This window comes from Chenopodium album, chromosome 4 (genome assembly GCF_948465745.1).
Source record: "Chenopodium album chromosome 4, dcCheAlbu1.1, whole genome shotgun sequence".
NCBI lineage: Eukaryota > Viridiplantae > Streptophyta > Magnoliopsida > Caryophyllales > Amaranthaceae > Chenopodium > Chenopodium album.
The window spans coordinates 68,041,933-68,066,348 of record NC_137837.1 but is presented as its reverse complement, the minus strand read 5'-3'; the positions used below and the strand labels follow the sequence as shown (position 1 = coordinate 68,066,348).

At 34.9% G+C, this 24,416-nt stretch overlaps 1 protein-coding gene across 1 annotated transcript; it reads right to left on the bottom strand.

The window, feature by feature from the left end:
- Positions 1-16,689: 16,689 nt before the first annotated feature.
- On the bottom strand, positions 16,690-19,496 carry LOC145629228 (F-box/LRR-repeat protein At3g48880-like). The gene is made up of 2 exons (XM_081681772.1): positions 19,147-19,496; positions 16,690-17,412 (listed from the first exon to the last, which is right to left on the bottom strand). The coding sequence occupies exons 1-2, from the start codon at positions 19,494-19,496 to the stop codon at positions 16,869-16,871; spliced, it is 894 nt and encodes a 297-aa protein (XP_081537898.1). The 3' UTR covers positions 16,690-16,868.
- Positions 19,497-24,416: the final 4,920 nt, after the last annotated feature.

Here is a 24,416-nt window from a genome sequence, read left to right as displayed (position 1 = left end):
TTGATTTGGGATTAAAATATTAAATTATTCTCATAAATTTCAGATTTTAATTTAATCAAAAATCCTAAATTATGAATCCTAGAAATTGGGGATTTTATGTAATTGGTTAGGGTTTGATGTTAGGTTGTTGTTATTGATTAATTCATGATTTAAACATGTTTTAATGAGTTTAAAGCCCTCAATGTACAGATGTAATTTAATTATACACACTACTTTTTAATTATTGAGTTAGGGTTTGATTACCCATAAAAGGGAAAAAGGTTTTAATGATATAAATATTATTTCCTAGTCTAAAAGTGGTGTTTTATATTAAATAAGTATGCTAGAATTTTATTTAAGTCATAAAAACTAAGTCTTTTTATTTGAAAGGATTTATGGTACCCTTTTAAAGAAAATGTTTTAGGGCTTTTATGTCATTACATTGGGTTGAATATTAGTAAGGTTTAAAGAGTATTATAGTTGCTGGAAATTTGTGAGAATAGTGGATTAAATATAGTTATGTATTTTATTTGTAGAAAGCTTCGAGCTAGGTGTAGGGAATATTTCAAGCCATCCCAAAATTTGAACCCCACCGTGATCATACACTTAAGTATGGTGGCGTCCAAAGAGAAGAAAGCTAGAGCAGAAGAGTCGCCAACAAGTTTTAGGAACTTGTAAACCGTTCACAGGGTGAAGGTTACACCCCTTCACGATCCATGAGATTGCTAACTCCATAGTGGTCTGGAACCATGACTGGATATTCGGGGATGAAGGTACGAATCCAATCTAAAAGAGAAAGAACTCGCCCTAAAATAGGCCTCTACTTTATTCTTCTCATATTCATGTGCGCTTTCTAACTAACATGCAATCAATAGGTTAACCCTAAACCTGTTTAATCTATGTTGGTTTAATATTAATGCACAAACAAAACTATTACTGGCGATCACTTGAATTAAAATCATATTAGCCTAAACAAGATTATTAATTATCTTATTAAGCGTGATTACAAGTACAAATTCCCTTTAAACATGCATAAAAAGCGTGATCAAGCAATAACAACAATATATATTAAGCAACATGATAAAACAATCATCATCATAATAATTATAAAGCTTAATAATAATAGCAAGATCCTAGGCATGATACTAACATGATTAATAACAAATCCTAGCATGTCACTGAACATTAAAGATCAAAGCTTTATCCCTAACATGATATTAACATGATATTAGAAAGAATAGGAAGCACCCTAAACATGATACTAGAAAGCAAATAAAGCATCCTAAGATTCCTAACATGATATTAGAAATTAAAATAATATAAACATGCTTTTTATATCAAAAGAACAATAAATAAATGATTAGATTACATACTTTGTTGCCTCGTATCTCTTTCTAATAACAAAATACACGCGTTAGTAACTTCAAAGAAAATATTAAATCAAATAATTAAATAAAATAATTGAAATAGGGATTTGGAACCAAACCCTCAGAAATTATCAACCTTTCACGTCTAGGGCGAAGGCAACTTCGAACTTGGCTAGGTGTGTCAAGAACTTGTGAATGCGGAATTTTGTAAAAAGGGTAGGCTTAGAAATAGAGAGAAAGAAAATCTCTTAGCTTAAGAGAGAGAAGAATAGAATTAGATGATGATTGTTGATTGTGAATTGTTGGTGATTTGAAAACGAGGGTCAAGGACCCTATTTATAGAAAAATAGTCCGGAAACGATAGAAAATACTTCAAATTCTATACGGAATAAAACTGGCATCTGTCGCCAGGCGACAGACATCAGCGCCAGGCAACAGGATTAGCGCCATGCGACAGACATTAGCGCCATGCGACAACTCTGTCGTCTGGCGACAAACTCTGTCGTTTGGCGCTAATAAAAAGATAAGACGCGCTTTGTGCGGAATCCTTTTCCTAATATAATTAAGTAATTGGAATCCGCGTAAAACATTTTTAAGATCAGATTTATCAAAAAACACTTACTTTATCCCAAATAAAACTCTTTAAAATATAATTATCAATCCTAATTCCATTAGAATTTAAAAGGACCTTCTAGATTATTCTAGAAGACTAAAGTCAATCCTAATAACTTTAGGAATAATAATTAATAATAGGCCCTCCTCTAGATCATTGGGCTGCATATAGAAATCATTTCGGGCCCAACTTAGTATTTTGGCCAAAACTTCCTCATTATTCATCGGAATTGGGCTTATAATATATCGTTGGAAAGCTCTTTTCGAGCCCAATCCAACTACACTATTATTGGACCTTTATCATGGACCAAAATAAATTTGACTGGCTATTTTCATAAATAGAGTACATTTTCAAAAACTGAAAGAAGGTTTTAAATAAAAACAACCGCATCACTAGACTTTTCACACTTTCACTCCGTTCGATAATCTAATGACGTGAAATATACTCATCACTGGGTTTGGTTTTGGGGAGACACATTTGGGTGTCTACACTAGGTGATTTCTAGTGAGTGTGCCGAGTTTAGGCAATATTCAAGATACATATATATGTGCGCAAAAATATTTGTATATGCGTAGTATCATGTTTGGTTAAAGTGATGGTTTAGTAGCATGTTTGGTTGATTATATGCTTGGAATCGATGTTGAATGAAAATGATTTATTATGCAAGTATGTGAATATGTTATTTGAAGCATGATACAAGTTGAATATGTACGAATCATGAAAGTATGTTTTATTTTCAAGTATCAAGAAAGCATGAAATTAATAAGCAAGACTTATGTATGTTTTAAAGAGCTATGATTAGAATTATTGTGCATGATTCATGAATTTAATTCTCACCCATTTATTATTGGTATTGAGTCAAGAAGTTAGTTTATATATTTACTCGCTCAAGTAAGTTGAGATTGAGTCAAGGAAGTTAATTAGCGCATTCTATGCACCAAGGTAGTAATCATGCAATTTTGTGCACAAAACTAGACAAGAAACCTTAATTAAAATAAATAGTATGTGCTCACTAATTAATTCAAGAATGAATTGGAAGTGTGTGTGTGTGAATGTTGTTATGATTATTCTTGATTAATTGGTTGGAGTCTTCACATGTTAAATTGGTAAATCACGTAAAGTGTAAGAGGATTCGCACCAAAACTCTTGGAATGTATATACCTAGAGTATGAACATATGGGGGGAGTTATGGGGACGCTGTTCTTTCTTTGTTCATTAGTATGCGCTGGAATTCCGTCACAAGGTCACACTAGTTGGTACTCGCTTGGTTAGCTCCTAAGTGAGGGGTCCCTTATTATTTTAAGGGATAGTTAAGACAAGGAAACTCGTTCGATGCGTAATTCAAAGCTATTAATAATAATTAATTATGAGTCAAAGTTAAGTTGACGTGTGATTGAATGGCAAGCATGTTTTAATTATTTCTATTGAAGTTAGGATGTTCATGTTATTGTGGTGCATATGTACTCAACTTTTGTTGATTCATACTCTTGTGTTTGTGTTTGGCTTATCTTTGGTTGGTCCTACTATGACTTATTTATATGGTGAGTAGAGGGTTGAAATAAAGGGGAAGTGACAGGTACTTGAAGCATGAAGAGCATGATGGGAATTAGTGCGGAAAGTTACTTGTTATGCTTTCCTAGTTTATGTTTAGATTTATTGGATTGATTATGGACTAACATTGACGTGTTTATTGTTAAGTTGGATTTTAAAAGGGCCATCTTTTGAATTGGTTCCAACTTGTGAACTATTTAATACTACTTTCTTGTGAGGTTGTGAACTCAAGTTTTATTTTAAAAGTTGGTTTTTATTTGAGTCTTCCGCTATGTGTCTTTGAAAAATATCCTTAGACGTTATCACGGTGGCGGTAATATTTTGGATATTTCCTAAAAAAGACTTTTATTGCCTGGAAGTTCTTGTGTTTGCCTAAGTCTTGTGGAGGATGGAATGTCACCTCTCTTGAGGACTGGAATAAGGCAAATATTGTTAAGATTCTCTGAGACTTGGCTCAAAAATTTGATAATCTATGGGTGAAATGGGTGCATATTTACTATTTTGCTAACAAAGACATGTGGACTGCTTCTATTCCATAGAAATATTCATGGATCCTAAAGAAGATCCTTTCTTGCAGAGACATGGTGAATGATATTGGTGGTTGGGCTAGTATTAGTGTAAATGGAAAAATGAAGATCAGGAAGCTCTACAGTATTATTCAGCCTCAAGGTCCTAGAATGTCTTGGAAGAGAATTATTTGCAATAACCAGGCTTCCCCAAATAGTGTCTTTATTACCTGGTTAGCATTGTTAAACATGTTGGTTACTAAGGATAGGCTTCTATCCAAACAAATCTCTTGTGATCCTGGGTGCTTTCTTTACTCTGATAATGATGAAACTGTCGACCACCTATTTTTTTTACTGTAAGTATTCTAAAGAGGTTTAGTCAGTTGTGCTGCAGACTCTTGGTTTCTCTAGACATATCTTTGGCTTCTCTGAAGAACAACAATGGATTTCCAAATGCTGCAAAAATTCTACTATAAGAAACAAAATTGCTGCTATGTGTTTTGTTGAATGTCTCTATAATATTTGGCTTTAGAGAATTTCTATGATGTTCACATGAAGTTGCAAGCCTATTACTTCTCTATTAAGAGATATAATTTTCTTAGTATCTTGTAGATGTAATAGTAGTGATAGACACTTACTGTATTTGCTTTAGGCTTTATTGTCTTGTCCTGGCTTCTTAAAAGGTGGCTAGTTGCTTGAGTCAAGTAGCTGTTCATGGTTTATTTTAGAAACCTTTCTAGAAGGTGGTTGAACTTGATTGGTCTTGTGGTGTTTTGGTGTTTGTTTGTTGCTGCTTCTTTTATAAGTTGTAACTCCTTATTCTTTGGTAATACAATCTCTATTTACCAAAAAAAAAAGATAGATCTATAAAACAATACACTAGTTAGCATATGGGATATTTAAGGAAAAGCTTGATTATGTTACCAAAACACATGCATGACTTATTGTAGACACCTAAAATGTCATACCCGTCCCGCTAAAATAGCAATTTCGTGGGACGGGACATGGGTCACACTGTGCTTATCTCGGGTACCCAAATACCCGGTAAAAAAATAAATAAATAAATTCGTTACTCTCTTACCTAGCCCAGCCCACTTAGACCTAGGGTTTTATTTTTCTCACTCCCAATAAAATAGAACACCGTCTTCTGTCGGAACTCTCTCTTGCGCCGCATCTCCTATCTCAAAAAACCACCTCACTCAATTCCTCAAGCTTTCATTCAGCCGATTCATCCTCACAGTTCACTCGATCTCAGGTTAGTTTAATTATTTGTAGTATTTTCGTGGTATTTTTGTAGTATTTTTCATGGTATTTATTTTAGTATCTATGAATCTAATTATTTTCTTTAATATCAATTGGTAGATCCAAATCATTTCATGGTCCTCATTTTCTTCAGTTCACTCTATCTTCTTACCACCTCAGGTTAGTTTGTTGTAATTTTTGTTCATTATAATTTGTTGTGTTGCTGATTATGGATGGGTATTTGCAATTTTTCATGGGTAATTGAATATTGATTGTGAATGAGTTGTTGATTGTAGTATGAAACTAATTTGAGTTGATTTTGTGTTCGTTTGATTTTTGTAAAACTTCCTATTTTTCGTCCTAATGCGAAATTTGCATGGGTTGATTTTTTTTACTTCCTGTAATTGTAAGGAAAAATTGAATTTTGGTACCTCGAAAATAGGGGGTCTTGAATTTTGGTCCCGTTTAAAACTTTACTTTAAATTGGTACCTCCAAAGACACAAACTGTAGCTTTCAGTACCTCTATCCAACTTTTGTTAAGTTTTCCGTTAGTGGGGCCCAGCCATGGTCATGCCACCTTCCACCCACCCCCTCCTCCACCTCAGCCACTACACTGCCAGCCTCCCTCCTTATACCGGCTGCCGGCAACCACCAAGCTACAACAGCCTACCGCTGCGGCCAGGCCGAAGCCCAGCCACAACAGCTGCTGCCGCGGCCAGGAACAAAGCCCAGCCACAGCAGCTGCCACTGCCGCTGCGGCCAGGCACGAAGCCCAGCCACAACAGCTGCCGCTGCGGCCAGGCACGAAGCCCAACCATAGCAGCTGCCGCTGCGGCCAGGCACGAGGGAGAGAGGGAAGGTGGTGGTTGCGCTAGGGTTTCAGGGAAGGGGATAACAGGGGTTCTGGGCCCTTATGGTTAAGATTGGAGGAGGGAAAGGGAGGGGGTGGGGTGGCCGGTGCCGGTACCCGGGGAATTCGGCCACTAACAGCCGGAAGTCGACACAGGGGAAGGGTGGCAATACTGGTGTTTTTTTTAATTATTATTTTTTAAGTTATTTTTTTTATAAAAAGTTTTTTCTTTTTTTTTTTTAAATAAATTAAATTATTAAATAATTAGATAATGGGCCCCACTAACGGAAAACTTAACAAAAGTTGGACGGAGGTACTGAAAGCTACAATTATGTGTCTTTGGAGGTACCAATTTAAAATAAAGTTTTAAACGGGTACCAAAATTCAAAACCCCCTATTTTCGAGGTACCAAAATTCAATTTTTCCTAATTGTAACTAATTTGTTTTTGTTTGACTTTTATTTTTAAGTTCCTGTTTTTGCTTTTTCTTTTGAAGTTCCTGTTTTCGCTTTTTTTTTTTTTTTTTTTTTTTTTTGAAGTTTCTGTTTTCGTTTACTTCCTATAATTTTGTTTTTGTTTTTTTATTCTGTTTTTATTTATTCTGTTTATTTTTTAAACTGTTTGAATGTTTTATATTCCGTTTTTATTACTACGTATTTAGTTTATATTATTCAGTTTTTGTGTGTGGAATTCTGTTATATGTGATATTTAATTATTTTATTGCATTATTTTTGTTTTTATAGGAATGATTTGGCTTGGTTTTGGAACAACCGACGAGTGTTATTGAAGAGACAATTGAAATATCGGATCTCACAAGTGAATGAATCGATCCCCTACCATTTTGTTTGTTGTGTGACTTAGTGCCATTATTTGTGCTTTGTATGTTTTGAAGTTGTAACTAAAGACTTAAAAACTTTGTATTCCCGTCCTACTTTGACTCTTAGTTTATAACTTTAAGTTATTAATTAGTATGTCATCAAATTTAAAAAAAACATTACAGGTATTTTGCAGGCTATATCCAGGCCTACAACAAGAGGTTGTCTTTTTTTAAAAAATACAATAATTTTTTTTATTTTAAATTCGACAAATATATATTTTTTTAAAAACACAGCAGGTTTATTAAAAGAAAAATTTGCAAATTGCAGCCATTTAAAGTTCGTATTTTGTAAATTACAGCCATTAATTTTTTTTTTTTTTTTTTTACAAATTGCAACCCAAAAGTTCGTATAAATTGTAACTTGCAGTCCGATTTAACTTTTTTATCGGTTTATATGTCGAAAAATCATTGGTTAAGGTTTTAGGGGTCATTTTAGCCATTAGGGGCCCGAATTGATTTCGGAATTAGCAAAAAAATAACATAAGTGTCTCATTTTTACAGTTTCCCACAAATCGATGCATTTTTGTTATGCAAAACGAGGCACTTGTGTTATTTTTTTGCTAATTCTGAGCTCAATTCGGATTCTTAAGGGCTAAAATGGCCCTAAAACCTTAATCGAAGATTTTTTGACTTGTAAACCGATGAAAAAGTTGAATCGGGCTGCAATTTACAATTTGTACAAACTTTTGGGCTGCAATTTGCAATTTTTCTTTAAATGGCTGCAATTTGCAAAATATGCACTTTAAATGGCTGTAATTTGCAATTTTTCCTTATTAAAATGAAAACAACACAACGTACAACTTGCCAAATAAAAAAGATTTTAGGTACAAACTTATTTATAAATAGATAATTTAAAAAAATCTGGGTACCCGTGTCCCGTCCCGGATAATTCGGGTACCCGGACACGGGCCAACTTATCAACTTCCTAAAGATCCGGGTACTCGAGAATTTGGGTACCCGAACATCTGGATACCCGGATTTGAACAATCCTACACCCAATCGAGTAACCGAACCGAAAGGACGAATTCATCCGAAGGATTAAATGAGTCATTAGAGTATTACGAACATAGACGTCGAATTTTGAGCTGCGTTGGAACCGAGTGTCGGAGGTCGAGTCGAATTTAGAAATCGTCAAGACGAGAATCAAACAAACAAGTTACAAATATACCCCTAGCCTCGGAATGCCCCGAGCAATCCGAGGGCCAAAGGGTAATATTGCTACCCAAAGCTGCTAGCATGCAAGGCATGACCGCAAGCCCAGCCGCAAGCATTCACATGCTAGCTGGGCAGTCGCACCATGCCGAGCTGTGCTAGCAGCATGTGCATGCCAAGCATCGCAAGCTAGCAGCAGCTGGCGCAGCATGGCAGTATAGCTAACGCGCCAGCAAGCTAGCATGCGAGTAGCTAGCAAAGCATGCTGGCAAAGCATGCTGGGCCTCTCTAGCTGCTGCTAGCAGTACTCGACCAGCGGCTTGCAAGCACGCGCAGAGCGTTGGGTCGAGTATGTTGGCGCGACGAGTTGACAGGCCCAGCCAAAGGGCCAGACCGCCAGCAAAGGCATCCTTGGCGCCCAAGGTTGGCCATACCAGGCGCGTGGTGATAGGCCGCGGGTGTTGGAAGCCGGTTTGTGTGGGTTTGCTTGGGGAGCAAAGGGAGGGTGGTCCCCCCCTTGTGGTCCTCACCTAACCCCTTGCTCTCCACTTGACACTTGTTGTTTGTTGATTCATTTGCATTTTAATTTAATTTTAGATTTAAAATTAAATTGAATTATGTCTTTTATCAATTCTCCCACATTGATTAGAGATGGGAATTTTTGAGGGGATTCCTATAAATACCCATCATGGGGTATTGGGAAAATCACTTGAGTTGTGAACTTGAAAGGATCTCCAAAAGCGAGAACACTTTGGTTCTAATACTCTAAGTACCTTTTTGTTCTAGCCCCGACTAAGCTTCGGGGTAGGGGCCGTTCGGGCCGAGTCTCGAGGGTGAGAGTCATTAGAGGCTTGGGAATTGCGGGGCTCTGCACTTTTAAGTACGAGCTCTAAGAAAGAGCGAAGCACACATCAAGGGTATTATCGTCTTTTCCTCTTTCTCCCTCTTTGGTTATTAATCAATTATGTGATTATTAATATGCATGTTTAGTTACATTGATTTGTGTGCGGATCATGGGCAGATTTTTATTTCGCGTGATGTTGGACATTATGAAACCCAACAGTGGTATCGGAGTCGGGCTCATTTAATTATTGTAACTAATAATTAATTAAGGTGATTTAAATGGAGTTAGATTTCTGTTTTGCTTTCTAATTAGATTAGAAGCTCGTTTTTAATTAGTTTTAATCTCGTTTTTATTATCCTAATTTTGGCTAAAGAACCCATATTTCAACTCAAAAGTAGTGAATTTTGGGTGGAATCGATGTTTTAAATCAGACTTCGAGGGTGCTCTAGGAGCCAAAATCCACCTAGAAACATGTTTTTCGAGGGGTTTTTCGTTTTTGACGAAATTTTTTAAAGTTTTAAACCTTGATTAATTATGGCATGTTAATGTTAGATTATGTGTGTGGTTACAACATTAATCTAAAGCCTCATTAAGCATGATTATAAAGTTATAATAGGTGCTTAATTAATTTGGTGGCTCTTTTTTCACATAAACTTGCAATTTCACATTTTTGCAAAATTATTGCTTTGAGTGTGAATGTTTGTTGTGAAAATGCATTTTTGAAGCTCTAAAATATTAAAGATCTAATCTTTAATTGTTTATTTGGTTGGATCTTGACTTTCTAAATTCCATATTGAACTATTTTTTATTTAATCATTTTGAGTTGATTAAAGTCTTAAAAGTTCGAAACTTGTGATTGAAATTTGACTACTTTTCATATTGGAAGATGTAATTTTTCAAGTTTACACAAGTTAGTGTTGGAAAATTTTTCATTGGATGATTGTGTTCATATTTCCAACTCCTTTTATTTTGTCAAATCTCATTATTAATTTAAGTTTGGTTCAATTAATTGTGAGTATAGCCCTCATTTTTGTAGCATCAAGTTGAGCCAAAATTATTTAAAGAATGGTTCTTGAATTAATTTTTTGTGCACTAAAAATTGAAATTATTTAAGTTAGACTTGTTTTATTTTCATTTTGCTCAGGCCCCTTTCTGAGATTTCGGTGGCCTGGGGCAAAATCATAAATCGGGGCCCTAATTCACATATACTATATAAAATTTAAAAAAATTGGGTATGCAAAATGAAAATACATGTATTATTATTAATAATCTTTAAAAACATCAAATTTCATAAAATATTGAAATTACATTTCCGTAACTCTCGTTGAAGTAATTACACCAGCCGAACCATTCAACCAAGTATCCAACCAATCAATTAGATTATTTTGTAATATTTGAATGAAAGTAGTTATACAGGTTAAGAAAAATATAATTTAATACAAAGAAGAGATCTTGATGAATAAAGTCGTGTATGCACCGCTAAAAAAAAACAAAAAGTAGGGTATGCAAAGAGAATTATATATAATTAGATTAATTCCCGTTGAAAATTGAAGAGTAAAAGGACCGTTTATTATAGTTTTCATCTTCAATTGAATCACGAAAGAGACGGTATTTGACTAACTGAAAATTGTAATGAGAAACATTTTGAAAAATAAAATTACCAAAAACGGGGGTACAATTAAAATTAATGACCTTTTTTTTTTGTTAATCAAATTCACTTAGGAAAGTGAATAATTTGGGCAAAAAATTAGGGAAGAAATACGTTGACCAAAAATGCCATTTGATATTTTGGAATTCTACAGTACTATTGTAGTGTTGTACAGTACACACTTATTGCTTTCTTTCTTCTTTTTTTTTCAAATGTGTATATACGTAGTATTATTTAGTACAAAGTATATTTTTTTGGGGCCTTTTATTGTATTGAAGATGGGCTTTTTAATAAGGGGCCCAGGGCAGCCGCCCCAGCTGCCCTCCCCTTGCTACGACCCTTCTTGATAGCAAGGGGAAGGCAGCTGGGGCCTCCCCTTTTATTGTATTGCTTGTTTTACTTTGTAAAATGCATGAGCCATTCATGATAGCGAAAATTGTTTATATCACACCAAATTGAGGATAATCCCGAGGCGTAAGCACGCAAAACGAGGCATGAAACCCCAAGCATCTTTCTCGGCTAGCTGGGCTGCTTGTGCAGCCCACATGTGGCTGCCGAGGATGTGGGATGTTGTGTCGTTGCTGCGCTATTGGTGCGTATGTGCGGGTGCTGTGTGCATGCTTGATGCGAAGTTGGTGTGGTGTGTGGGGTGCTGCGGTGTGCGGCAGTAGGCAGCACAACCTCGCGCGCCTAGGGCCATTGAGGCCATGATGCGTGTGCGCAAACACGCTGATGTGGCCTATATAACACGCAAGAGATGCTGTTAGCCACTCCCACGTGCTTGCAGCAACCACGCATGGCAGTCGCGCCTTGGTGCCTAGTACACCAAGCCTCGGGGATTGTTGGTGCTAGGCACTTGGGCATCGTTGGGCTATGCGACTTTGCAATTTTGCGGTTTTAATTAATTATACATTTAATTATTTTATGAGCCTAGGCCTCAGTTTTTCCGGCACTTGCAAATTTATTGGGAAAAATTTGGGTTTACAAACTTGATTAATTGGAATTAATTAAGCCGGATGCGGAATTTAGTGGAAGCTTCATTAATAATTTGAGCTAATTGCGTTTAATCACATAATTGGTTAATAACTTTGACTAGTTTTAAATTAGGCGTGTTAATTGGATTAACCACCTAAATTATACTAGTATGCACGTGTTTTGCTTTATTCCTTGTTTTACTTTGTAAAATGCATGGGCCATTCATGATAGCGAATGGATGAATGAAATGAATATTCTATCACAGGTTTTCTAAAATGGCAACTAGTGGGGCCTGATTAGGATAGTAAATACGGACTGTGATCCGTTATGTATTTTTGTAAATCTAAATACGCACTACGCGCCGTTAAGTATTTTTGTACTTGAATTATTTAGATTAGTCCTAGTCTTAGCTACTAGCAGTTGCATAATTAATGTGATGTCTCGAAGACGACGATTCTAAGTAGCCATTCTTTGGTACGTAACTCCTGCATTTTTAAGACCAAATGGCATGACTGTATAGCAATAAGTACCCCAAGGGGTAATAATGTATGTCTTTTCTTCATCTTCTTTTGCCATTAGAATTTGGTTATAACCTGCGTATCCATCCATAAAAGATAACATCGCATGCTCAGCCGTATTATACACCAATATATCAATATGTGGTAGAAGGAAATCGTCTTTGGGACTAGCTTTGTTAAGGTCCCTAAAGTCGACACAAATGGCATGACTGGGACGATGTTTTGCTACCCATTCTGGGTAAATACATATGCGAATGAAACCTGCGTCCAATTGTATTTGTACTTCTTCTTTTATTTTTAAAGCAACGTTAGGTTTCATTCGTCGAAGTTTTTGTTTTACTAGTTTAGACATAGGGTTCAAGGGAATGGTATGTTCCGCGATTTCCCTATCTATTACAGGCATTTCCTTGTATAACCAAGCGAACACGTCTTCAAATTCTTTGAGCGTCGATATGAGAGTCGATCGTTCTTCCGGATTTAAAGTTAAGCCAATTTTGACTTATTTCTTATTTTCATTTGTTCCTATGTTGATCGTTTCAGTTTCTTCGATCACATGATTCTTTTGTTCTCGGTCATTCATTAATTCAATCAATTAATATCATCATCTTTGTTAGATTGATTATTATAGCATTCAAAAGATTCAAGAGAAGGCATATACTCGGACATAGAGCTTATCTTATTAAAATCAAAAGCAAGTACATCAAGAAAGGAGTCCTTTTTGGGACCCTCGTCCTTAGAACTAGAAAAACAAAGACTTAATAATGGCCACAAGGCCTAAATTCTCAGATTCCTTAAAATCTAAACTAGACTCATCGTTAGATTCTTCAAACATTCATCCTTCGCTTGTGATGACTTCAAGCTTCTCACCTTTGTGGTTCGTCCATTTGAAGTTTTTCCTCCATCCATGCTCAAAGGTATTATTAAAAGGAGTGATAAACGAAGTAGGATCAAAAGCTTCATCTTGGATGGCATTTTGGTTGGTTATGATAGAAACATAGTTTTGCTCTAGTCCAAATACCAAGTTAAAGGCTTGCCTATCATAGCACCATGGAGCTGTGTGTTTTAATTGAATGATACCTAAGTCATCATTCAAGAAGTAGCAATTGTGAAAAATTTCGAATCCAGGCTTCTTAATATCTTCAAGAACTAGTGGTTCTGGAAAGTCGTAGCATGGGTAATTCTCTCCCTCCCTAATGAATTGTCCATTAAGGGTTTGATTGTAAGATATGTGAGTAAAGAAATTATCCCTTTCTTATTGTTGCTCCTACATGCCCTTATTTCGGCATCATGAGTTTCAAGTTCTTCATTGGTTGGCTTATATCCCAATCCAAAGGAGAAACTTTTGTTTGGGATAGGAAATAATTAAGGTAGATTTCTTCATTCCTATTCCCAAAGGCATCCCAGGAAAGTAGCTACTCTTGAATAAGATGTTGTTTACAATTAGGGTGGAATATGGATTAAGTTTGAAAGGTACTTCAAGAATTTCATCTATTTCTAGTGTGTAGATAGCCTCTGCGGCAAATCCCCACATATCTTCTTCATCATTGTCATGATTTACCTCTAGAAGAGATTGATCGTTTTTTGCGACTTTTAGAGGAGAAGCATGTATGGTCATAGGAAGACCTTGATAGTTCAACCTAATCATTTAATGGAGCGAAGATGGTATTGCTCCAAGTTTATGTATCCAAGGACGTCCAAGAAGAAGTTTGAATGTAGGTTTTATGTCCATGACATGGAATTCAACCATCTTTTTGTATTAGGCCAGTGGTAATTGGTAGCTTAATAGTTCCACACACCGATCTCTTTGAATTGTCATATGCCCTAATGCTTTGTGCTGTTGCATGAAAATCTTTTTCCGGGTTTAGGCCTAGATATTTTACGGTTCGTAATGGGCACACATTAACGAATCGTAATGTTTATTTTAGGGTTTTTTCTATGTCGTACCTTTGTGTTTTTACTTTTCTACGTTGTACCACCTCTTTTTGAAAATTACGCACAATATCCTTGTATTTTATATTATTTCGTATCTACTATGCCTTCATTGTTAACCGGGTGTTAAAAATTCCATTAATTTTGTTAATACTAAGAATTTTTCTATGTTGTGACCCCTTGGTTCTTTATTTTTAAGATGTACTTATTTTTTATCAATTTTAAAATGAAAAATGTCATCATTAATGTACATTGATAATGGATGTCAAAGCATCATTTTTTTTGAAACAAATCAATCCATTAATAAAAAGCCATCCAACATCTATAAATGAAATCTAAATTAACAAATACATAAAATTGAATCAAATTAGGGTTCTTTCATCAAAGCTACGATCATTGAAAAAAATCTTGCACTGTGGTACATCTCTCGCACACATCGCTGGAATATACAACATTTTGATGGTATAACGATTAGTTGTAGTCGTAATAAGGATGATTTTCATCTGATTCGCTTGAACCCATTTGAAAACTTAACAGTTGTTGCGATCCCGAACAAATCTTTACCAATGAACTGACAATAGGGCAAAAGATGATTACCTTTTTGATAAACCCTAACACACAAACAAACCCTAAACATAAACAAACAAGTAAACAACAAAAAACTAACGACTCCACCATAGGGAGACACTCCACCAAAGGGAGATGGACGAATATCTCCACACTACTTGTGTAGATTTATTGAAACCTAAATAACAAAACTAAAGATAATTAAGGTAAAAGGGTCGGAAATAGTCTAATTTCCGAAGAAAATAGACTATTTCTGGCCTAAACGACCAAGATTTTGGAGAAACCCTAGAAGAGAGAAAAAGAGGAGAGGAGCAAGAGGAGAGGAGAGTGTCAAAGCATCATTAAACGAGTTTCAAAAAAATAAAAAATTAAAACTGAGAAAAGGTAAAACTTAGAAATAAACGTATGAGTTTGACTAATAATTAATTTAATTACCAATAAATACAAATTATAAAAGAAAAATTGATATTCAAAAATTATAAATTGAGACGATTCTAACAAGTATGAATATGACTATATTTAACACTAATATTAGTTAAAGACCTTAAAGTGGTGTAGGTAGATATTGTATAAGTTAAAATAATGTATTTATTTCGAAAAGGAGAGTAAATTTTTTTTTATTTTTTATTTTGAGACTCATTTAATAATGCTTTGACATCCATTATCAATTGGACATTTAATTGTGGAATATAATTTCTCATTTTAAAATGGAAAATTTGTTCAGAAAAACCATTAATTTTAAATTGAGCATTTTGTTCAGAAAAACCTTTTAAAATTTTTTTGGTCAGGAGAAACCTATTTAAAAATTTATTTTGATCAAGGCAACCAAGTGAGACTTTGCGATGTTACTCACACTTTTTTGGCGTTGACCACCCTTTATCCCTTATGTGCGACTTACGTGACTCTTAAATCTCTAATCACACCCCCATTTTCCTAATTCCAATCCTTTTCCCTTCAATTACACACTCTGTCTCTTGCTCACTCTCCTCCCTCTCTCCTTCTCACTCTCCTCTTTCTCTCCTCTATGTGAACAAGCCATTGTTGAAATCCAGTGAATTCGAAGCAATCGAAGGCATTCCCAACTAGTTTCTACCAGAGGTAATTGCTTAATTTGTCCAACTCTTAAGGTTTCGAAAGTTGATTAGAAATTAGGTGTTTTCTCTCCCTTTTAAACTTTCTCAATTATGCAGCAATTATAGTACAAGGAGGTGATTTGTGGTGTGGGTATGGCTTTCCTGTTGCGAAGAGGACTTCATGGATCCATGATAATCATGGGAGGGGATTAATTGCCTCAATGCTTGTTTATAGAAAGGAGAGAGAGAGATTGTGTAGTTGGAGGGAAAAAAGATTGGAATTAGGAAAAGGGGGTGTGATTAGAGATTTAAGAGTCACGTGAGTCGCGCACATGAGGGGAAAGGGGTGGTCAACGCCGGAAAAGTTTGATTCAACATCGGAAACTCTCACTTGGTTGTCTTGAACAAAAAAATTAAAACAGGTTTCTTCTAGCCAAAAAATTTAAAAGATTTTTCTGAACAAATTTTCCTTTTAAAAATTGATAAAAATGGTACATAAGAATAAACAAAGAACCATAGGTGCATAACATAAAAAATTCTTATTACTAACAAAGTTAACAGAATTCCTAACGACAAGTTAACAACGAGGGCATAATAGATAAGAAATAAGGGTACATTTCATGAAGATATGATACAATGTAAAATAAGTGAAAAACACAAAAATACTACAACGTAGAAAAACCTGTTAGTTTAAGATACTATTACTACTTTTAATCATCTTATTATCTAAAGCGGACGTACATTAGTTTTTGCCAAATAAAAAAGAATAATGGAGTAAGGGAATGAGTTAAGCATGTCTGAAACGAAAACGGAGATTAAAAAAAAAAAAATCTAAAAACCGCAAAGCTTTATTATTCTCACACATTCCCAGAAATAATAACCAAAATCTTTTCCCAAATAAATCAGTCTTAAAGTTTGGAATTAAGAACTAAATTAATTTCGTAACAGGGTAAAGGAAGCATTTAAAGCAGCTACAATTTTGTTAAGTTGTTCCCATATAGCAAAAACTGCAACAGATTTAAATTAAAGGTTGCTGGAAGAAGATTACACTGTAAATCAGCAAGTCCATCCAAAAAGATTGAAGTCGTTGCGAAATTATCCTTAGATAGTTAACTGAAATTGCAACCTCCCCCAAAATATATAAGCATGAAATACAAATAAATAAGAGTATATAAGATTAAAGACGAGCACGATAATCAGGTTTAAAAGGCTTGAGATCAGGAAAACAGTCCCGGAGAGGTAAATCACACTTAGGTGGAGCACACTTACTACAACGGTCTCGAGCGCATTTCAGGTGCACCTTAACACCAGCAGCCTTACACCGAATCTCCTCTTCATTCCACTCTAAATATTGCGACACCCAATCGCTAAACAATATCCTGCAGTCAGGAACACGAAAACTATGGCGAGTATCCAATAACTCCAAATCTTTGTGGCCATCCAATATAATAGACAATGCATTGATCGATAAAGCACAATAGTCGAGCCTCAATCGCTTGAGTTGAGGACATCTGTCACGTATAATTGTTGCAATATCATCATCCACAGCACCAAATAACCGCAGAGTTTCGACCTCAGTAAAGTTTCTTCGAAATTGTGCTATTAATACTGAAGGACACTGCACTTTCTTCAGCTTCTTCCAGTATTTCATAGCAGGCAGAATAAAAGTAAAATTTGTACGCACTGCCCGAGGTATTATCAACTTCTGCATGGAAGGTGTCCTGCAAAGTACATACAAACATGTAAGTATTGTCTATACAAGATAGCATTTGAGGTAGATGTAGCAAACAGGTCATTTGGGTCAGGTATTGTTCTCGAGTCAAGTCAGGTTCTAAACTACACTTGAATTTAACTGATTTGATGTTGCTTTTCTTCCATGTAATTACTAATTTTTACAAAAGCAAAGCTGTAGTAAGCTTATACTACAGCTTGAATTGTTTCTACCGATTAAAGGCCTATGTTTAATGAGTATTCCATATTAAACTTCTTAAAATGAAAAGCTCAAATTTACCAAATGAATCAGTTTTAATCAAGGAAAAATTCACAAGAATAATCTCAGCTTTGGCAAGTCTTCTAAAAATAATCCCACCTTTTCTATGTATCTTCTCGAATTGGACCCTTTTACCGGGTACTTGGTCAAGCGGTATTAGGTGGACTTTAATTTTGTTTTCCCTCCCTTATCAATTAATTATCCTAACTACCATCCCATTTCTGAAACACCATTACTCGCTCTTTCCCCCTTCATTAATTAAAGACCAGAAAATTAGCAAAAAATAAAATAAAAATTCGTCGGGTTGTGGGGATTACGCATAAAGTACAATGGTGGATGTTAAGCATCAAAATTTAAGGTATTGTTTTATGAATTACTATTTAAATTTTTTGAAATTGTGTGGCTTGGATATGAAACTGTGTTTAGCTTTTTTTTTTTTTTTTGTTTTTTTGAATAGGTGATTGTCGATTCTTGTTTGTTGAATGTTGATAGTTGCTTGTTGCGATTAGTGCTCTACATTTCTACAAAATTGAGTCTTAATTGTTCCGATTATTATTGTAATGGAGAATGTGACGTTGAAATTCTGGCATGGTGGTGTATTTAAGGAAGGAAAAAAGGGATTAAGAGAAGAATGGGGAGCACACTTATCGTGGAAGACAGGGGAGAAGATAATTATATAGCATAGCAATTCCAAGTTATATAGAAACCCACAAACTGTGCAATAATAAGTGCCACATAGGCCAATTCACCTGTTGCAAGTCATAAATGAAAGGGGTCCATTTTGAGAAGATTCATAGAAAAGGTGGGATTATTCTTAGATTTTTAAAAGGTGAAACTATTTTGAGAAGACCTGCAAAAGGTGGGATTATCCTTGTGAATTTTTCCTTTAATCAATAAGAATTAGTATAATGAGTTTTGATCAGTAAAATTAGTAACCCCAAGAAGAAAAGCAGTGAAATCAGTCAAAATTAAGAGAACTAAATGGGTAAATACAAATTAATCTCTGAGCTACACAAAATTTGTTTATCACATAGCAATTTTGTAAATAAATCAACAACTTTTTCAATAAAAGTCGTCCCACAATGATGATGATTGAATAAAGTTGTTGATTTATTTACCAAAATGTCATGTGATTAAAAAAATTTTGTTTATCCCAGAGATTAACTAGGGCTTCCACTAAGTAAGCCTAAATTGAATTTTATAGATTAAAAACATATTTTAGCCAATAATTTACTCCTCGAAGTAAATGGGGCCTAAATTGAATTTTATAGATTAAAAACATATTTTAGCCAATAATTTACAGATTTTTAAATCATGAAGTTTAACGATTAAAACTTACTTTCACTAATTTAAACAAATTAACAGTTTAATGATAAATTATTGATTTTAATTAACAAGCTAAGTTTAAGGTAAATCAATAATTTCTTGAGTAAAACAATATATTGACAATAAATACAACAATTACCTTTGAGCAATATACCGATACTTATATTCTTGAAGAAAGGTTTCGCCATGATAAAATGCAGAGCAAGAGTCAAGTGGCATAGTATCGAGCCTACGCTTCAAGAAAACAAGATATCTATGGTTCATTTGTTGGAAGTTAGGGCAATCCAAGAGTTTGAGATTGATCACACCAGGGGGTGACATTGAATCTAATACTGCCGACAACCATGTCTTGCTCACCAAACACGCTACACAAAGCCTCTCCCACAATGGCACTCTCTTCATTATCTTTAACAATACATCGTAGTTCATTTCATCCCAACTCCACACAGTCGTAGTGCCACTTTCCGCCCTAAATAACTTCAATCGCATCTTTATCACAGCAACATATGATGGAAAAAAAAAAGACAATCAAAGAAAGTTAAAATAATAGTTATTCAAGATATTTCAAGTGGTTATCGAATAAAACACTGAAACCTTACTCATCCTCCAGGAAGTTTAAATTATTGATACTCAGGATATTTCAAGTGGTCACCAATTAATCAATCAATCAAAGCCTTAATTCCATAAGTGTGGTCGGCAAACAAACTATGAAAGGGCAGATTACCAAATAGAACATTAAAATATAAATCATCCTTCAGGCTTACTTCAAAACCAACTATGATAGGGCAGATTACTCCACTAAATCTAACCTAACTTATGATTTCTTCTCTCCAATCAATATTTCTACTCCCTACGACACTGCCCAAATTAGAGGTGAGTAGAATAACCATCAGGATCAGATTTAGTTTTGCTTAGTCCTCCTAATAACCAATTAAAATGTAGAGTAATAACAATAAGGTTCTTAAATATTGAAAAATTGCAAAATTCAAATATATGAAGCTAATTTAATATGCTAGAAAACTCTAAACTTATACAAGAAACTGAGCCCAGGTAGAAGAGGTCTAATTACATAGTTCAATGCTAACATTAAAGGTTCTGCAATACATTAGCAACCAAATTTGATTTAATTATGAAATAAGGCTAGAAAAATTACATAATTGTAGGGATGTTTTATTCAATTATCAAATTAGGCTCATAATTTTCTTTTCTAGCAACAAGATCGCTGGTTATAATCTTAGTAATTAGAAACAATATTCGAACCCTAAATTTACTGCACTGAAAATTAAATTAAATTAGATCAAATAATAAACCCTAGATTGTGAAATTGATATGATGATTACAAAAAGAAACAACAACTTACCGCAGAAGCTGCTTCAATGGGGGATACAAGTATTTAATGGAGAACTGAAAGAGAGAGAAGAGCAGGAGGAGGAGAGGTAGAGCTTCCCCCAGTTCATAAGCCTTATGAACGAAATATGTTCATAAGATGGCATTTTCGAAATTATTTGAACATCTTTCATTATTTTATTGTTTTTGGTAGTTTTGCTGACTTGGCACGTAACTTTGCCGTTAGCTTTTGGTTAACAGTCCCCCATTTCACATCCCGTTTTATCTTGTCCTTGCCTTGCCTATATATCCAGTAGTATCAAATTACATTATGCTTCATTTTTTTTTCCTAGAATATATGAAAATGGAACAAATAATTGAACATTAAATTAAAAAATTTAATTAAAATCGCCGAGTTTCCGATGAGAACGTAATTTATTATCAGCTCTTCCAATGCCGTCAATGTCGGTCGAATCTACAAAGATTAATAATCAAATTAATTAATCTATATATAATACGGAGCATAAAATTGATATATTTGAAGTCATCAGCATTTTTACCTATGAATTTCTCTGGTTGATTGAACAGATTAAACTGCGACAACTCTGCAAAAGAATACCAAAAAGACGACGAAAATGTCAATTTCTATAAGTTTAATCGGAAGAATAATTGAAGAATGAAGATGAAATTGAATTTACCTTTGGTAGAAGGATCGTGAGAGGAGAGATGAAGAAGCAGAGAAGAATGAGGATAGGAATGAGATGAACAAATTTCTCCGGCTGAGAATGACATCGGAGAGGTTTTTCCGGCTTGATTTCGTCGTCATCGTCGCCGAAAAGTGAGGACGGAATTGATTCGCGTCGTTTAAGGTCGTCGGAAATTGAAGCGGCGTCGTCTTTGGATAATACTGCTACTTTGCCAGGAGAGCCTAACGATTGTCGCTGCATGTTTAGAGGAGAGAGAAAGAGATGAGGGGAGAGAGAGAAAGAGAATAGCTGGAGAGAGAGAGTGAAAGATTAATAACGGGATGTCAAAATCCCATACGATAACGCCGCTAGTTTGAAGTTAAGAGACAGAAACACATTTTGACGACTTTACCCTTAGGCTTAGCAGCGAAATGACACGAATAACCTCTTATGAACGAATTTCGTTCATAAGCCTTATGAACGAGGATTTTCTCAGGAGAGGTAGGCTTGTGCCCGAGGAGAGGTAGGCTTCGTTTATCCTCCGTTTTGGTTTTTTTTTTCTTCTTATATTGACAATTAGGACAATTCAATGGGTTGGAGCCCCATTGAAAGCCCTGACCCACCCCAATTATAAATAGGTCAAATCGGTCTAGTAAATAAACGGGGCGGATCTTTATAAGGTCCATTATAATTATAATATGCTCGAGCAAATGCTCGAATTTTTGAGTTGTTTGCAAATATAGAATTTTTTTAAAATTATTAGGGAAAGTTGTAAACCATTATCATTTATTTTCCACTTTTTTAAAACAACTACTATTTAAGTTTTTTCTTAAAAACAACTACTATTGTTAGAAAATTTTTTTGAGTATCACTAAGGGGTGTTAAAAAAAACCAGACCCGTTTGACCCGACCCGAAAACCCGAAGACCCACAAACTACCCGACGGGTAATTTTGTAAATTTTTCCGTGTGAATTGCTATTTGTCGCTCCCATTTTAACTTGAATGGATAAATATGCCCTTTATGCAAGTTGTAATATAAAAAGAGGACTTTGTTGGTCATGAACATATTATATCAAACGGTCCCCTCAAAGTAGTACCACGTGAATCCCGAGCTCACCTCATTGGTCCCCACAACCTTCAAACCAAATCGGTCCCCACGACCACCTTAAATCGTTTTTTTTTACACAAAATTAATTATCAAGTTTTTGCGACGGGTCTTGGATGATGGACGACTGAAACATTCGTACGCCGGAGATTGCATTTTTTTAAAAAAATTTCAGGTAAAAGGACATCCGCCAAAAATTTTCGGATGTCCCAGGGTGTGGGGAATAATTTCAAGCTTTAACCCCTTAGCTCGAACCCCACTGTGATCATACACTAAAGTACGGTGGCGTCCAAAAGGGAAGAAGATAAAACAAAAGAGTCGCCAACAAGTTTTTTAGGAACTTGTAAACCGTTCACGAGGTGAAGGTTACACCCCTTAACGATCCAAGAGATCGTCAACTCCATAAGGTCTAGAACCAAATAAGGGTTCGGGGATGAAGGAACAAATCCAACCTAAAAGCGATTGAACCTGCCCTAATAATATGCCTCTACTTTATTCTGATCGTATTCATGTGCTCTTTCTGATTAACATGCAATCAATAGGATTAACCCTAAACCTTTTTTATCTATGTTGGTTGAATATAATGCACAAACAAATCTATTATTGGCGATCACTTGAATTATAATCACATTAACCCTAACAAGATTATTAATTATCTTATTAAGCGTGATTACAAGTATAAATTCCCTTTAAGCATGCATAAAAGGTGATCAAGCAATAACAATAAAATAATGTATCAAGCAACATAATAAATAACGATAATAATAATTATAATAATCATAATAAAATCATCATAAATTATAGCAATTATAATCATAATCATGTTCATGTTAATATTAAAGCATAATAAAAATAGCAAGATCCTAGGCATGATACTAACAAGATTAATAACAAACCCTAGCATGTCACTAAGCAATAAAAATCAAATCTTTAACCCTAACATGATACTAACAATCATAAATATTAGGAAGAAAATAGGAAGCATCGCAACAATCATATTTAATATTAAAATTACCCTAGACATGATACTAGGAATATCATAATAACATATAATGTAAACATGATCTCTACATCATAACATCAATAAATCAATTAAAGTACTTACTTTGATGCTTCATACCTCTTTCTAATAACAAAATACACACGTTAGTAACTTCAAGGAAAATAATAATCAAACAATCAAATTAAATAATTCAAATAGAGATTTGGGACCAAACCCTCAAAAATTAAACCTTTCACGTCTAGGGCGAAGGCAACTTCGAATATGGCTAGGTGTTTCTAGATCTTGTGAATGCGGAATTTTGTATGTGAAAACAAAGTTTAAAGAAAGAAAGAGATAAAATAATTAAGAAAACTTGATGAGGATTGGTGAATGATTAAGATTGCGAATGAAAACTGATTGTAGGTGAATGTAAATGATTGAAAACGGAGTTTTTAATACGTTATTTATAGAGAAAATCAGCCAAAAAGATAAAATAAACAAAACAGAGTCTGACGCACAAAAAACAGAGTTGGCGCAAACCCTAGCTAACTGGCGCCAGGTGCTAGACCTGGTTCCAGGCGCCAAAGCCTGGGGTCAGGCGCCAAGCCTATTTTCAACGCATTTTCGAAAATTAGATAAGTTTGCCATACTGGAGGATAAAATCATATAATTTCCTCGAAAATGCTATTTGATTTTAATTAAAACTCTGAAAAGTCAAAAGTCAATTTATCAATGCTAATTGAATTAGGAATGAAAAGAACCTTCTAGAAGATTCTAGAAGACTAAAACCATTCCTAATTGCATTAGGAATGATAAATCATATTAGGCCCTCCCCAAGATCATTGGGCCGCACATAAAGCTCAAACCGGGCTCAGTTTAGTAAATTGGCCATAACTTCCTCAATATTCATCGGAATTGGGCTTATAATATATCGTTGGAAAGGTCTTTGCAAGCCCCATACAACTACACTACTATTGGACCCATAACATGGACCAACCAAACTGGATTGGTTATTTTCTTAAAATAAGTTTTCAAAAACAGAGAGGAGAGAAAAGAAATTAAAACTATCCGCAACACTAAACCTTCCACACTTTCGCTTCATTCGATTATGATTCGACGTGAAAGGTACTCATCACTGGGTTTGGTTTTGGGGAGACACAAATGGGTGTCTACAGAAGCCCCCACTTTGACTGAGTTTGGAGAAACGCAAGTTTCGAAAACAAAAGTCAAAGTATCGATAGGGATGGAGAATGATTTAGAACGTTCTGCGATCCTAAATCACTCTTGTAACGCCGATACCTGCAAACTAG